Here is a 16630-nt window from a genome sequence, read left to right as displayed (position 1 = left end):
CAGGCCACGGCCACTCTGGGTGCTGACTTACTGCTGATTTTATTATCAGTTTCATTGTGGCTGAAAACAAATTACTATCTGGCAGCCAACCCTCCTGGAGTCCTTTTTCCCAGCCTCTGATCATGCCCGTTTCACAGTAATTCCTCTGTAATGGTCCCCGCACTCATGTCGGTGGCAGAAATTCAGGCCTTTTCCATGCAGCTGTTTACAGGAAGGACACCAGACAACTGGAGAACTTGAGAACAGGACATCCTATTTCAAGTGGAAACCTGCTTAATCAGGGAAGGGTGGTGATGATTGCCCAAAGCATTTAAAAAGCCTTGGGTTTTCTTCGTTTTGTTGTATGCGTATTGCGTGCTTTCTTGCTTGTTCTGTGCTCCTATCCAGCTCTGGCACCCGAGACCCGGTCGAAAGACCAGGCCTGCTTGTTAACTGAAAAAGCAAATAGATGGAGTCTTTCGAGGTGTGAAACGTTCACCGTACACAAGGAACGTCCCGGCCCACGTGATCTTGAAAATGGGGGAGTCAAGATGCCTTTATTGAGCCAACCGTCAGACAAACAATGCTGTCTATTGCTGTCTGCCAGGAGGTGGCTCCGTGCAGATTGACGTGCTGCGTCTGAAATGCATGTGCTTGCTACTGTTTTAAATGCAACGATCTAACTTTTGCAATGACGATCTAATGATATAATTTTAAATAAAATCCTAACGAATGACACCACATTTGATATGCCCAAGAAAGTGAAGAAGAAAAACAGGCAGGACGCCATGCCTCTCTCTTTCCTTTTCTTTTTCTTCTTTTCTTTTCTTGCCTTCTTAATGCATTATAACGTGGAGACCGGCCAGTCACTTCACTGGGGTCACTTGACCCCAGGTGTCTTCCTGCCTAGAGCGGGGGGGCTGGACCCGATGATCTGCCAGGTCCCTTCCAGCCCCTGCCAGCTGTGAATCTCTGAATAAAGTAGAAGCAAATTAATGGGCACAAATTCTAAGAGGGAAGGAAATGTTTAGAGTGGCTGTAGCAGCAGGAGGTCTCACTGGTTGTATTCTCATTTGACAGCTCTTCCCATGGAAAATCCCCATGTGTTTGCTGTGCTGAGCATTTAGAGCGAAGGACCAGAAATCTCGTCCTACCGTTGCTCTCCTATTTATAATAATAAAGTCAACCTGACGCAATTCACATTCTTCTTCCTTTGAGATGAAACACTGAGACCATCATATGTTTCCCTTCGTGCCTAACAAAGCCTTGATACTGGGAAGGATATCAACAGAGGTAGGAGAGTTTACCCATTTTTGCCAGTCAATTATAATAATATTTCTGCTTCCAAATGTTTAAAAAGTTGGCTTCATAAGGTATAATCATGGCACAGAGGCCAGCCTGACAATAGTAATTAATTAGGCTATTATGCATTCTACAGTGATAATTGCTTTGCTGGAAAGTCACCAGCCATGAAAAAGACCCGGCACATAAATGTAATTCATCAATCGGAGTTGTTCCAGCACAGTTGCATTTTCTCACCTTGAATCAGCGTATGCTGGAGAAGGAAACAAAAAAGAAATTAATGATACATCGATATATAATATGGAGGCTGAGTGCGTGCCATGCCTCAGCTCATCGAAGGCGTTTGCAGGGCGAGGGAGAACAGCAGTTAATTGAAGGTTTATCATCTCAAATGGTCATCGCTGTGATCTCGTGGCTGGCAGGAGGCATTTCAGCTCCTCGCCTGTTACTGATTGCAATCAGGAGGGTGGGGAAAGCCACCTCTTGGAGAGGCTGCCGGGTGGAGGGGCTGGGAGTTTGCCTCTCAGCTAAATGTGTCCAGGCGGCAGCAGTGTGCCCAGGCTCGACCCAGGCAGGCACGGGCTCACTCCCAGCTCTCTGGTTAGGTGTGGGACCGAGAGTTTCCCGTTGTAATCCACTCGCTCATTTTGGAGCAGTCTCCCGGGGGCTGGAATTGACCCTTGGGGCCCAGCAAATACTCCAGGTATCCCATATGCTGCTGTCTTGTGCTGGGGCTGGAGGTGGGCGCTCTGTCCTGGTACAGGGGTGCCCATCTGCCAGTGATCCTGCCTCTCGTTTTGGAGGCACGGGGTTGCGTGTGCCCCCAGCTCTTCTGCGGGCGATGAATGCCCTCTTCCCTGCTTCACTCCGTGTCTCGCTCTGCAAACTAGGAAGACTCGCTGGTGAGGCTTATTGAGCTCTCCAGTTGGTTTCTCTCCCCTCTTTTGCCCCTCATGCTGTGGTGCAGCATTTTGGGCATAGCTAGCCTAGAAAGCCAGATCCTGCCACCTGCTAGACCTCTCCGTGGGACTTGGGCGCTGGCCTCTGATCCCACTGGGCCCTGCTTGAGTTCATGAAAAGCCATCAAGGCAAAAGGTGGGTGGGTGGTCTTCTCCTCGCACCTTCCTGTGATTCAAGGCTAGGACAAAGGCACGGTTCATTCACGGTGTTTCAGAGGCTTGCGCAGGGAGAAATAGGAGCGCGCTTAGATGCCCAGTAAGTAGAATAGGAGCTGGTCTCTGGTGCCCTTCAAATGATTGTTAACATACAGTTCAAGGCCCCTGCGTTTGTTGTTTGCTTGCTTCGAATGCAAGTACTTACTTGCGTTACTTCTGCACTTTGAGACATGCTGCTTGGCCAAACCACACCTCTGAGCTCAGCTCCCCCTTGAGAAGAGAGCAGCTCCCCAAGGAGCGGTTAACCAGCCTTTTCGTACCAGACAGTCTGTATGCCGAGATCCATTGTGCACGCAGCAAAGTGATCCCGAGGTAGCTGGCTGGTTTCAGCCCTGCGCTAAGGAGGGAGGTCGCTAATGAATCAGCAGAGGGGCAGAGGCATGCAGCAGGGCACCCCAGGCAAAGCCTCTTGCTGCCTTTCACCTGGAGAAGAACCAGCCCCGTCCTGCCATTAGACTCGGTGCCGAGCTGCCCACGGGGAGCCTGGCTCGAAAGCCAGCTGCCTCACCAGTGCAGATTAACGAGCGCCTAACGGTCCTCTCGTGGGAACTCCGGCTGCCGTGTCGGTCAGCTGGTGCCTCTGACCCGTGTGAGGACGCAGCCTTGGACGCCTGGTCAGCCTCATGAAGACCACTGCCCCAGGGGGCACCTTGAAAAGGAAGGGTGGTTGATTAGTCAGGCTTGGATGATTAGTCCCCGGCTGCTCTGTTTCTGTTGCACGGTGACATTTCGCATCTGTTTTTTTTTAGAACACGGGTAAAATACCAACCTCCAGCCCGTCACGCCGCATCCCGGGAAGCGTAATGTTTCCTCCTGCTGACTGAAGTGGAAACCGTGGGCCTGGCAGAGCCGTGTCAGGCAGTCACACGACCTCTGTGGCTCCAGGCTCCTTTGCTTGTGTCCTCCCCATGCGTGCTCCTCGTGTCAGCGTGCTGTTCTCCGGCAGGGCCGACAAGCAGCCACGGGACCCGAACAATGCTGTCAGACAGGGGTGCTCTAGGTGCAGCCGGACGGACAGGTGGGGTCTTCAGGCAAGCCTCTTCTTGCCCCCATTGGGAGTGTTAGTCCCGATGGGAGAAGAGGCTGGCAGCGGAGAGGCTCGGAGAATTGCACCCTGGGCCTGTCCCTGTTGCTGTTACTGGCAAAGCCTGTGTTGAGCTCCGGGTGGGATGGGGTCGGACCTGCAGCTGGGCTCAGTAGTTGGGGCTTACCATGGATTTGTGCCATTTCATCCCTTGCTGCATTGCGAATCTCCTTCTGGGTCTGAGCTCAACTCCAGCAAAGTCAGTGGGGAGACTGATGGGCTCTGGGTCAGTCCTGAAGTGGCCAAGTCTAGGAGCGATGGGGAAAAAAAGCCGGAATTGAGTCCTTTGGTATGGTTGCAATCCCTGCTGCCCCCCCTGTGCTTGTCCCCCTCCTCCAGGGCGGCTGGGCCGGGGGGAGGTCGGGAGTCTCTAGAAATAAAGTGACCGAGAGATGAATTCAGCAGGTGGCTCGCCATCCCGAAGGGACCGAGCAGGGCAGACACTGCAGGGCTGTCTCACCTGAGGCCTGATGCAGGTACCGGGAGGCATGAAGGAGGTCTGGAAGTGCTCTGCCCTTTGGGCAAACCGTGCCTAACCCTGCGGGTAGCCCTGGAGTGATGGGTACCAACACGCTGGGACCTGTGTTAGGGACCAGATGGATCAGGATCCCATTTCTACCCTCGTGGATGGGGCAGCCCCTGCCTCACGTCCCCTCTTCTCTCCTGCGTCGGCTCCTGCAGCACCTGACTCCTCTGGAGCCGGCAGCGGAAAGGGGTCTGAGTTCAGCAGCTAATTCCTTGAAGCTTTGGTTTAAATGGAACGAGGAGTTCGGAGAGAGAGAGAGACGGGTCACCAGCTTTGCTCCCACTCTGATTTTGGCTGTTATTTATCCTCCTCGTTGTGAGGACCGAGCACTTTCAGGCAGGCATGAAGGGACACGCTGACATCTGGCTTGCGAGGCGGGTTCTGCGTCTCCTCTCCCCTGGGGCAGATCTGTGCATGCACCAGAGGGTTTTGCTGGGTCGGCTCTGGGGTTGGAAATGCCTCCGCTCTGGAAGAGAGGTCTAGAAGAAGCCCTCGGAGCAGGCGGCAGCAGGGTTTTTGGTGGCTCTCAGGTCTGGGGAGAGCATGTTCCACCTCTCAGCTAAGCCCCAGAGAAAGCTTTGTCTCCCGCAGAGATGAGCATTACCCTTCGGAGAGGAAATGCCATTGCTTCGGAGGAGGGGAGTTACCTGCCGATCGCTGTCTACATCCTAGAGCCGGTGCCGTTCTTCCAGACGCCCTGGGCCCAGGCCACGGGACTCGTGGAGTGCAGCTCACTCGTGGAGGGGAGCGGGGAGGAAGGTTGTGAGGTGCTGGTGGTCCACCTGTGGCTGAAGAGACGTGCCGCCACTAGTGGAAGTGGGCACAGGCCTACTGCCATGAGACCCGCTGGCCTGGTGTGGCCTGCATGTTAGTGATGTGCAGTGTCCGAGGGTCTGAAAAGCAAGACGCAGCCGCTGCAATCGTTGAACTGCGCGGTGTGAGGCTGGAGCAGCGTTCCCGTCGGCTGTAGCTCCTGGGCGGGCTGCGGGGGCCCAGCTGCAGTGCTGGTGAAGCATTTTCTTGCAGGGGCACAGCTTCGAGCTTCAGTCCAGACACTTGCCAAAGGCCACCCCAGTCATCCCAGTGGTGAGTGAGTGCCTGGCCATTTGGGGGAGGGAGCCGGTGGTATCTGCATGTGCCGCCAGCCTTTGTGTATGGACACGGACATGCCCCAGGCGTACCCCATGGGCTGCCCGGCTTGGGCAGCCTCTTGACCTTACCTGTGGTCTTCACCCTTGTCCCAGCAGTGCAGTACACCGTCTCTAGGGCTCAGATCCAGAATCACAGCTTATGTGGAAGTCCTCATATCAAAAGTAATCTTTAGGCCTCAGCTCTTCATCACAGTCTGGATGAAGATCACGTGTGTGTTTGCTGCACAGCCTCATGTCACGAACCGTTCCCGGGGACATATTTTCAGGTGGCCTGTCTGCATAAGGGACTAATGCGCTCCAAGTGACTCCAGAAAGATTTTATTCTCCTGCTAAAAAGTCCATTGGTGGTTGATATTTAGGTGGATTATCCCTATCTGGGAAAGGTCATTTAATTTTTTTTTTTTAGCTGACATTTCTTGAAGTTTACTAGGGCTCTGAAAGAGCAGAGCAAACGGGTGGCTTAAAATACGACTGAGCAGGCAGCTGGATTGGGGAGTCCGCGTGTGCCTGTCATGCTGCACTTAGCCAGGATGGTGTTAGCTCCTGTGGGTAAAACCTTCCCACCCACCAGGACCCAAGGAAACACAGCGGGAGTTCGGGTTTGGAGTTCAGCCACCCAAACCAAAGCCCTCCTGCCTGTGATCACTGGTCCAGAGTGTGCGTGGCTGAGGAAATGTTGGGCACCCTTTTGACTGAGTAGAGTTGAACGAAACCTTTCAGGCGAAACGATTCCCCCTCCCCCCTCCCCGAAAACTAATATTTCACATCAAACAAAGCCATGAACAAACTGGTGCTGCATTTGGTGAATGATTTAAAAAAAAAAAGGAATTTTGATTTTTTTTTTTTTTTTGTCAGAAACTGTCAAAACATTTCATCTCAGCAGTTTCCAAATGAAACGTTTTGTTCTCTGTGCTTTCAAAACGCAGTTATTTCCGAATTTGCCTATTATTTTTTAAAAAGTGCTAAAAGAGAAGGAAAGAAAGGAAACAACTGCTTAATTTCAGGCTAAGACATTTGGTTGACTGAAAACAATTGCCCCCCAATTTGTTTGGTTTGGCCAACAAGCCCCCAAATAAAACCAGTCATTTTCCCCAGCTCCAACGAAGAACAGCTTATAAATCATTCATAACCAGTGAATGCATGCTGAGAAGATGTTGCAGGCATGTTATGCATATGAACATTATGTGTTCTGCGCGGCTGTAAGCACCTCAGTCAATGATATTATGCAGGGTTATAAGCATCAGCCGGTCATTGGACTGGGTTACGAGTTGGACCGTAAAACTCTTTCACGACAGATAAACCGTTGATTAAAACAGCTTTTAATCCTGTGCAAAAGACCCCTCGATCTAAAGCAGCGCTGAAACGCCGTTCTGTCCGGACAATTCGGTAACCCTCCGCGCGATGCCTGCTGTGATGCCTTATTTCCTGTATCCCCTTTTCCAGCCTGAGGACTGTGAAGGTGCTGAAGGCAGGCTGGCTTTGCAACACAGCCAGCTTCACAGACAGATAGCCGGCCCTGGCGCGCAGCCGTAGTCCTTCCCCGTTGCCGCCAGGAACGTGGCCACGCGAACGCGGCTCGGAGCGGTGCATCTCCAGCGCTGGGCTGGCTGCCATCGCTCACTCAATGCTGAAGCAGTGCTGAGAAGTGACCTCTCGAGCATCTCGTGCGAGGAACTTGTGCCGCGCAGCCTGAACATGTTAATTAGCAGCAAATTGCGATGGTCTTGCTCCCCGGTGGCTAGAGGTCCTCCAAGAGTATGTCTGAGCTATTGCTAGTGACAGCTTTTTGGAGCATCTTGTTTAATCCCTGTGCTGGAATTACTGCTTTGGGAGCCAAGCCTTCTTGTCCAAATCCCATCAGGGATGAGGTTTTCTAGGTTTTTCTGATAGATGGAGAAGTCCCTTTATCCGATGCTAATCAAGAACTAATGTAGGCTTGGCCTGCGATGGCTGTTGGGTGCAGAGGCAAGGTGATGGTTTTGTGAGACTGCCGTGGGCCTTAACATCCCGGTTTCACACTCTTAGGGCACGAGAACCAACCACCTGATTTCCAAAGGTGCACGGCCCAAGTGGGGCCCAATCCACTGCCTGTTGGTTTTTCTATTGACTTCTTTGGACCCTTACTATGTACTTGGGCGGCTAATCATGGCAACATCGACCTGGAGCTGCCGTGCCCCTTTTCTGCTGGCAGGTGCTCGTCCCAAAGGTGCAGCCGCCTGCCTCCCTCGTTCTTGGCTGATAAAGCACGGGCAGTGGAGCAGCAAGTCCTGAGCCAGTCTGCGTTCCCTGCATCGTTGAGGCTAGAAATGGAAAAGGCCTGGTTGCCCAGCCGCTCCACCTCGGGGATATTACCTCCCAGCGCGGGAGCGTTGCAGCACCTCCTCCTGCTAGATCAGGGCCTCTCTTCCATCAGGACATCTGACATCAGCTGTCCACAGTTAATGCCCATCCCGGAGTGTAACTTTTCCATCCCGGTAAAGCGCACACGCGGCACTGATTGCTTTCCGCTTGTGTTCCTGGCCTCTGCCGCTCTGTGGTTTGGTGGTTTTGTTTTTTTAAACGCCCCAAAGCCAAATTTATTTGCGAAACGTTGAAGAAAGCCCCCAAATTTTCTTTCCTGCTGGAAGCACTAGAATGAGAAAGTGGGTTTGTGTATTAGATGCTAAAAAAAGCCACGGCTTATACAATTTTAACAATAGAAAAATGATCTTTGTGCTCCAGTGCCTGTGCGCTTGGAGGGAGAAGGCAGTTTGCTCAGGTGGCTGGTGAATTACAAATGAGTGGTTTGCTTTTGTTTTGAATGACAAGCAATTTAAATTCAGTCTTGTGTGGAGGCTTGGAAGCTTTTCCAGCAGGGGAGATGGAGGGGGAAACAGAGCAGGAGCAAAGCACCCTCTCTCCTCCACGGCGCGGTGCTGGGGCCGGGCGCTAGGACTTCCTGCCATAACGATCCAGCCAGGAGCTGGCGATTGGCATAATTGATGATCGCACCGTTGCTAATGGCACCGCTGCCAGGCCGAAACGCTGGCCGGTTGGGTTTCAGCTTCAAGTGTGGCATGGCGCTCAGAGCGGGACACGCGGTCTCAGATGCAGCGGGGCGAGAATCAAGCCTTGACACGAACAAATTGCTCATTGTCTTATTTCCAGCTCTGCTTTTGTTGCAAAGTCTGTCCAGATTATTTTTCCCCTCCGCTGTTGAAACCAGCCTGGCTTCAGGAGGAGATTCAGGAGAGAAGGGTTCCCTCCCCCACCCAGATAGAAATTAATACAGCGGGGGGGAGGGGTGTGCATTATCCTCTCCTTCTCCTGGAATAAATTGAATTTCTTTTACAGTTGTGCAGGCTGGTCCAAGGGCTTTACAAAGCCTCTGAGCCTGGCACAGCTCTGCGGACCCGAAGCCACTCGGCTCCAGCGTTCGTGCGGAGCTGTAGCTCGGAGCGGCTGGCCCGAGCGCTGAGCCGAGTCCACGCGGGGCATCAGCCGTGGAGACTGGGCGAGAGGCAGCACCTCTCGATTCCCTGGTTCGTTAGCGCGCACAGACCGTGGGGGTGCACCTGGGCGATGCATTGTGCACCTGGGCATTGTCCTCCCTGCTTTGGAGTTTGCTCCTCCCCTTCGGTTCTGGGCTGGATTTATGCTTTGCCCCCAGACAGCATGCAGTCGGGTTGCCCACCTTCCTCGACGCCCCCGGAGGGCACTGGGGTTACGTACCGGTACTGCTGTCTATGGGAGGCATGGGGATGGAGCCCCTGGTAAGTCTCATGGGGGAATCACTGAGCACCCAAACAGCGCTAGGGCCAGCTTCGTGCCCTGGGTCTTGGTGCCGCCCGGAGGGACCAGTCTGGCCTGAGACTGGGTGAGTGTCACCGGTGATGCATCCACTTGCTCAGAGAGACGGTCACACAGAGAGGCTCTTTGGAAGGAGGTATCAGCCACGTGGCCCAGCGCTCAGCCGTCCCCCTCACCCTGTCCGAGTGCGGGAAGGCGATGGTTGATGGTCGGGGAACCGTCCCTGCCTGACACCCCCCGAGCCGCGGGTGCAGGGAGCACAGCGAGGCGGGGAACAAAGGGCTCTGTCGCCAGGCGGGGCGGGAGGGGGACGCCACCGGGATCGGGAGGCGAATGCTGAAAAATTAACGGGAGTGAATGATTCATGCTCATGAATGTTGGATGGGCTGTTGTGGCAGGATTAATATGTTGTCCTGTGATTAGCGCTGCAGCATGCCAGAGCCTCGTTACCTCTGCAGCCCCCAAGGGGTGCACGCTCCTGGCCATGGCAGCCTCATGGGAGGCCCTTCGGGTTTGGGAGACCCGCCGGAGGGGGAGCAGGGCCTGGCCAGCCGTCCCCCCACTCCACCGTCACCAGCAGAGGGGCTGCAGCTGAGGCTGCCTGAGTGCGAGCCGGGCCCAGCCCAGCCAACGGCCTTTGAGACACAAGGAGGAATTCTTATTCCTTATTTAAGCTCCAGCATTAAATTATAATTTTCATTTACTCAGAGAGCATCAATGATTTATGGTGGCCTGACATGACAATGGTGGTAGGAATTTAGCCAAAGGCAAAGGAGGCCGGATGAGCAGCAGCGCCCGGCACATCACAGTTACTTTGCTAAATGCCACAGCTCCCGCCCTCCTCGAGACCCTGCTGGCACTGCCCAGCCCCGTGCCCGTCTTGGGGGTGCAGAAGAGTTTCAGGAGAACAGGTGACAGGGCTGCGGCCAGGTAAATCCTGGCTGCTGTCACAGCAGAGTCCCAGCCTGCACGGGAGCTGCTTGGCGAGCACGGGGCCGGCTCCCAGGGCATCCTTCTTTCTACGACGGTGCCCTCAGTCAAGCACAGAGACAGGCTCTTTCTGGCTTTGGCTCTTCTGCCGTTCCCGTCCCATCCCCATCCCCATCCCCTCTCTGCTGCCTTGTAGCGCTCCGGGTGGCCTGAACCCAGCCTCCCCCATGGCTCGTTCATCAGGGCGCTCTGTTTGGAAGTATGCGATGTGGAGTCAACCCTCCTTGGCCTGGGGGTTGCCAGTAACATGGGTCTCATGCTGTCTGGGCAAGTGGATCTCCAGGCCATTGGGTTAAAAGGCAGACAGGCTCCTCCTTTGCTGCCAAACAGTCGCTGGCTGTGACCTGTCCCTGGCCAACGTCTTGGTGCCTTGTACAGAATAGGTGTGCGTTCCCGAGCGGGTTCAGAGCCGCCTGGCATCACGGAGCATGCACAGCCAGCGGGCACTGATCACGCGGGGCGGGGAGCGGGACAGCACAGAAATCAGCTGTGACTCGTTGGACATGTGCTAGGTGATGCAGTATTTGCGTTGGCCACCCTGGAAGTGGGTAGCCAAACCAGGGCTTGATGCCCGATCTCTTGAGTGCCAGGGCCTCTCCGTGTTCCCTACTGGCCTCATCTGTATTGCAGGGATGACGACGATTTAGTTCATTGTTTGGGCACTTTGGAGGAAGCTGCTGCACGCATACACGGCAGCATTATTATTCATTCTAGTAACTAGGCCTTATCCCAGGGCTTTTATACCGTGCGTGTAAGGATCTCCACGAGAAATATCCGCTCTGGCCCTCAAGCAGTAAATACGCCATCGCTGCTTTTTCAGCACCGGTCAGCTAGACACGCCGGATGCTGGTTGGAGTGTCTGCGTGTGTGAATCCAGCTGCATCTTTGGGGATTCAACGCAAGGCGTTAGGAGATGACGTGCGATAACAAAACCACAAAGTGGAGAAATGCAAACAAGACGTTTTATTGGGTCTGCGACTGATTTGACCCAGACGGCTTGAGAAACAGGAAAATGTCCGTCGTACGGCCTCAGACTACCTTAGGCTTCTGTATAACTGCGCGGACTGCAGAAGCGAAATGCTGCCCGTAGCCAGGCTCTTACTGGCCTCCACGCCGGCTTCACCGGTCATGTCTTCTTTCACTTGGGGTGCCGTTTCTTCCCCGCTCCCTTCTCCCTCCTGCCATTGGAGCCGTGATGGGAAAAACTTCCTCAGGTGCCCCGCAGGGGCTCAGACTGTGCTCCTCTGTTGTGAGGGCAAGGTCAGTGATGACCTCTACGAAAAATAATTCCTAGAGCCAGGGAAAAGCACCCACCAACATCATAACTTGTGATGAGAAGCGGTACCGAGCAGTACAGCCAAGGGGCACATGCCGCAGCCCTGTTTCCGGGTGGCAGGGTGGGGATGGCTGTGGTGGAGGGGCTGGAGGTGCAGAGCCAGCCATGGTACAAAGCGTGGAGTAGTCCAGCGGGGATTATTTGCATCTCGTAGCTCGGCCTGATGTCGGCGACTCTGATGCCAGTCTGGAGTCCCCTCGCTGAAGTTGGCACATGCAACGCGCTGCTCCAGGCCTCCCCCTGCAGAGCAGGTGGGCCCCAAATGAGCTCTCGTCATGAAGCCCCCGATTTCCTGCTTCCTCACCTCGTGTTTTTATTTCCCCTCAGGTGGTTGCACTCAGTAAAAGAAGCAAGGAGGCTGAGACGGCTTTCCTGAGCGTTTACAAGCAATTAATTGCAGCACCAGGTAAGGCAGGCTCTGGCTGCTTAGCTGAATAATGAATGGGGAGAGCAGGCGTTAGACCATCTGACAGAGGTCGGCCCACGCCGCAAAGCGTCTGCAGCAAAGCTGTGTCAGCACCGGGTAGGCAAAGATCCCCCCTGCCCCCCAAGCGGTGCTAACCAAACCACAGCGTGCACGGCTGTTGTCACCTTGGCCTGTCACTGGAAGCGGTGACATGTCCGTGCCAACAGCAAGCCCCATCCGCCAGCACGTGCCGGCCTCGCTTGAGGGGGCTCTGCAGCGGCTCGTGACGTAGACAGGCCCAGAAGCTCCCACGGTGCCGTCGCTAGCAGGCATTGCGGCGTCAGCGTAGCCTCGTGTGCGGCGCCTCCCGCCCTCTGTCGTCCCTGGTGTCCATCTCGGGTTGTCGGGCGCTGGTTGCATTGCAATGCCTTTGGGCCACGGCGCTGCCGTCGCCAGTGTTTGTTCTCCCTGCCTGGCGGCCTGGGTGGTGGGGACTCGCTTGAGCATGTAACTCTGGAAATACCAGCCGAATAGACAAGTGGAAACAGCTTTTGCCATAGCCGTGTTTCAGCGCATGAGGCAAATGCATCCTGACATTAGAAAAGGAATACATTTGCTCGAGCCTTGTAATAACACTGCGGCTATCCCCAGTTGCCTTCCCGATGGTGAGTTAGCTAAACCGACTGAGCTCCATTCGCGGCCGTTTAGGTCTGATGTCTATTTGTTTTTTTTAAATATGCATGGGTACATGCCCCGCACCCTCGCCCTCGCGCTGCCTGCCCCTGGCTGTGCGTGTCTGAGCCACTGCTGACCTCCAGGTTTACACACCCCAAGAGCAGCTTGTCCTGAGGGCAGGATAAGCTCTCAGCCCCGGTGCTACAGCAGCACTTCCCAGCACAGGTCTGCGTTGTGCTGTACGCGCAGCAGGGTAGGAGCCTCGTGGATGCGCTTGGCACATAGTTGGGTGCGTCTGATACGCAAGCGAGCCATCCTTGTTTGTCGTACTCTCGCTAAGGCTGCCCTGGGGTGGCTCGGCTGCCAGCCGGGTTCTCTGACACCCCGCCAGGGGCTGGGCTGGGATTTGGGAGCCCAGTTTGGATCCCAGTCCTATTGCTGACCTGCCAGCTGGCCTGGCAGGAGTGGGCCAGTCTGGGCCTGGGTCAGTAAGGCTCAGACCAGCTCGTGGCTCCAGCATTTGGGGTCCACCGGCACCCCCAGTCTTAGCTGTGATGCGCCCGATGCCCCAGCCCAGGGCTGCCCCGGACCGTGGACCCGCCCTCCCATCGTCCCCATGCCAGCGCTCGGAGACGTGCGCCTGGCCCGCTGGCCCCGCGCTGTCTCTGCTGCCCATGGGGAGCGCAGAAGACATCGCCCCCCCTTCTTTTAATTGAACGCCATCTCATTAATAGACAGTCCCACTTCTCCCATCATTCGCTTTGCTCTAAACCTCCCCGATGCCACAACTGACAGGATGGAGCGTCTCCCGGTACCAGCATAGCGAGGAGCCAGCCGCGCTGTCAACAAGTCTGAGGATGAAGAGCTTCTAACTGCTGAAGATGTGCAGGAGGGCTCCTACAGGGGCACTAATTCATTTTCCAGACATTTAGGAATAACAAAATGTTTTAATGATTTCTTAGGGGAATTAGGGAGACATATTTTTGTCCTCATTAAATTTTATCCTGCAATACAAGAACCAAATGTCAGATCTGTTTCCAGAGCCCGGCGCTCACACACTCGCACACACACAAACACCTCACTGCGGGCTTTTGCTCCTGTAATTTTATATATATATATTTCTTGACAGGCAAATTCTTTGTAGGCTACTTTAGAAGCAACGCACAAGTCCTGATTCAACATTTTTGTTTTGAATGGCTGCTGTCAACACAAATCCCTGGCAGAGAATGCGACGCGGGCTGATTGCTCAGCAAGTATTTTGATAAGTGAGCGGGCTACATGTCTGTAATTACGAAAGAAACTCGTAAATCTCTTTGATATTGTTCACACAGATGTGGCGTGAAGTGAGGGGAAAAAAAGCCGTAAAATGTGTTAAAAGCATAATTAATGTCATTGTTGTCAGGGATGATTTGATTTAAGCCTCTCTGTGACTTCAGTTTTGGTGAGGGCCAGTCTCTTTATGGCGCTGGGCAAATCCAGGGGGTGCTGACCTGGGTTGGAGGAAAGCTGTGTGTTAATAGCCAGGCGGGGGCAAAGGGGTGCTGGGCGCCGGGGCTGTGGGATTGTCTCTGCGGGGCAGCTCCGTGGCTGCGCGGGCATGGGCAGGCACAGCCGCATCTCGTGCCAGCGGGGCCCCGAGCAGTGTCCAGGAGGGGCAGGCGTCATGGGCCCGTGTGCAGTTTGTGTCTCGACACCTGTGGCCAACACCAGAGCTGCTCCACAGTGGAGACGAACTTCCTTTGAAGTCAGGGGCCCCCCGCCGCTATCCTGAGAGCCCCGCTGTGCTGGGGGGACTGGGTGCCATGCACAGGAGAGCTTCTAGGGCCAGGCAAGGGATGTTCATCTGCCAGCCTTTGTCCCCTGTGTGGCAGGGTGAGGAGCATCTGGAGGCTACTTCATATGTGAGCCAAAAGCAGCCCCTTCTCCTTGCCATGGGCAGGGAAAGCGGGCAGGGCCGTGCCGGCCCGAGGCTGCAGCAGCAGGGTCTGCTGTCCTTCTGCGGTGACCTTGCTGAGCAAGGGGTGCTGGTCACCTGTTGCTGTTGGTGGCTGGGTCTGGGTACGGGGCAGGGCAGGGACTGCGGTTCCCCAAGTCTGGAGAGAGCAGCTTGCTTGGACCTTGATGAGTAGGGGGCCCTGGCCCTGCAGGGCTGCAAACACAGCCCAGAAAAGCTCCACGCGCCTCCACCTGCTAGGGCAGCGATGTGGGAGCAGGCAGGGCTGCAGCCGTCATGCTAATGCCAGCTGGCACGTCGAGGCCCGCGCTGACTTTGAGCAGCAATGCTGTGTGACAGGTCTTGAGGCACGCCGAAGAGGCTGAAAGAGACCTAGTGGGCTCGGGAAGTTTCGCTAAGGAGCTGCCAGGGATGCACGAGAGCACGGCTCCATCTCAGCACCCTTCCCGCAGGAGACCCGGGGGGGGCGCTTTCTGGAGGGTCAGGCAGGCAGCCCTGCGGAGAGGCGAACAAGGGCCTGAGCTGCAGACAGCGTCTGGCCTGGGAACTTCATTGTCTCCAGGGGTGTTGGCTTGGAGGAGGGCTGCAGAATTGGGCCCTGAGGGGGACTGGAGGGACCGGAGCCCCCCCACAGCCGCTGCGAGCTCCAGTGAAACAGGGACTTGTGTGCTGGGACGAGGACTTGGGAGCTGGGCTGGGCAAGGGTGCAGGGAGCAGGTGAGAGCAGGGACAACACTGGAGCATTGATTAGCATGTGGGGAGATGTTGGCCGGAGCGGGGGTCTGAACGGGTCTCTGCAAGGCTGTAGCATGCTCGGAAGAAAGGAGGAATGATTCGGAGCCTGACCGGTATGGACAGCCAAGTCTTGTGGACAGTGCGTCCCCAAAGCTTGCGGGTGGCAGGAGCGGAGGCTGTGCTGGGAACGCTGGGGCCACGCTCTGCTCTGCTATGCCCAGGCTGCCATGCTCGCTTCCTCGGGGACAGAGGGGCCTCTTGGGCACCCCATGAGCCCTAACCCTGTCCTTTAGTTGGATCCAAGCCTTTCATGTCCGACATTGGGCAGCCGGAGCTGGCATCCCAGCCCCAAGGCCTCTCCAAAATTGGAGCAGCCGCTGTACTGAGTGCAGGGCCACACAGCTGCCATTTCCCTGGTGAGCTTTGCTGTGTGGTTAGGTAGCCATAGGGGCTCAGCGTTCCTCCAGCAAACCCCAGAGCCTTCCTTGCATCAGGGCTACCAAGCTGAGCGGCGGTAAAGCAGTGAGCCCTCACACCCAGGCCTCAGCGACTGGCTTGGCATAAGCTTTCCCAGGCAGAAGGCCTTGATTCACACCCAACTCAGGTTGGGCTTGTGATGCCCTGAGCAGGGGCCGGTCCCACTGCCCACGGTGAGGCCAGCAGCGGCTGTTGCTGCGAGACAGGGCCACGTTGCAGTCCTGAGTCTGCATCGGGGCTCCACACCCCAGGAGGCAAATGCACTCCTCCACTCTGCCAGCCGCTCCCCTTCTCCGTTAGAAACCTCCCCGCAGCACCACGACGCTTGGCCCCGGCTCTGACCAGCGCCACACATCCTACTGCACTCCGCAGCCTGAGCCCGGCATCACCGCACCGTATGTCTTCATCGGTGGCACGGTGTGGGAGGGCATTTTCTTGCTTGAAATGGCTCCTGGGTTTTCCTGGCAAACACGGCTGAGCAGCCGGAGCAGAGCCCAGCCTAGCCCCTGCGTCGTGGCCGGAGCGGCTCCCCTGCCCCATGACACTCCTGCTCACTTCAGCGCTGTCGCGCGGCAGGCGAAATGGTGTGCAATGGTGCCAGCTAGTGGCAGAAACTGAAATGGGTGATTTCATGAAGAAGCCAGGGCAAGGTTGGCTGGGTTTTGTGCTTTGCTTGTATTAAGGAAAGTGTCTTGAAGTTAAGTATTAAACATGCAAGTATGGAAAAGATCAGGGCGGCGGGGGCCTTGAGAGGTTCGACTCTCCCGAGAGCAGCCTCAGTTAGTCTTTAACTGAGCAGCTTGTGCCCAAGGAGGTTGGTGACTGCCAGGTGAAGCCAACACCATCCTAATTTACGCTTTGCTTTTTTAGGACCTGGCTTTACAAGCAAGGCCCTCCCGGCGGGCAGCGGGAGTGGTCGCTGATCAGGGCATCGCTGGCTTCCATCGAGGTGAGGCTTCAAGAAGGGCCAAGTCCCAACTGAGTTAGAGTCCAGCTGAGACTGCCTGGGACTGGGTGCTGTGTACCTGGCCAGTCGCTGAGGGCTGGGTGT

At 55.5% G+C, this 16630-nt stretch overlaps 1 protein-coding gene across 1 annotated transcript in view; it reads left to right on the top strand.

The window, feature by feature from the left end:
• The window catches only part of CUX2 (cut like homeobox 2), an 87422-nt gene that overhangs the window by 37708 nt on the left and 33084 nt on the right, over positions 1-16630 (top strand). The window contains 1 exon segment of the mRNA XM_025199847.1: positions 11660-11738. Within this exon segment, the coding sequence (XP_025055632.1) occupies positions 11660-11738 (79 nt within the window).

This window comes from Alligator sinensis, unplaced genomic scaffold, assembly GCF_000455745.1.
Source record: "Alligator sinensis unplaced genomic scaffold, ASM45574v1 scaffold628_2, whole genome shotgun sequence".
Classification (NCBI taxonomy): domain Eukaryota; kingdom Metazoa; phylum Chordata; order Crocodylia; family Alligatoridae; genus Alligator; species Alligator sinensis.
The sequence above is the reverse complement of the archived record's forward strand: the minus strand, read 5'-3'. Positions and strand labels throughout refer to the sequence as shown.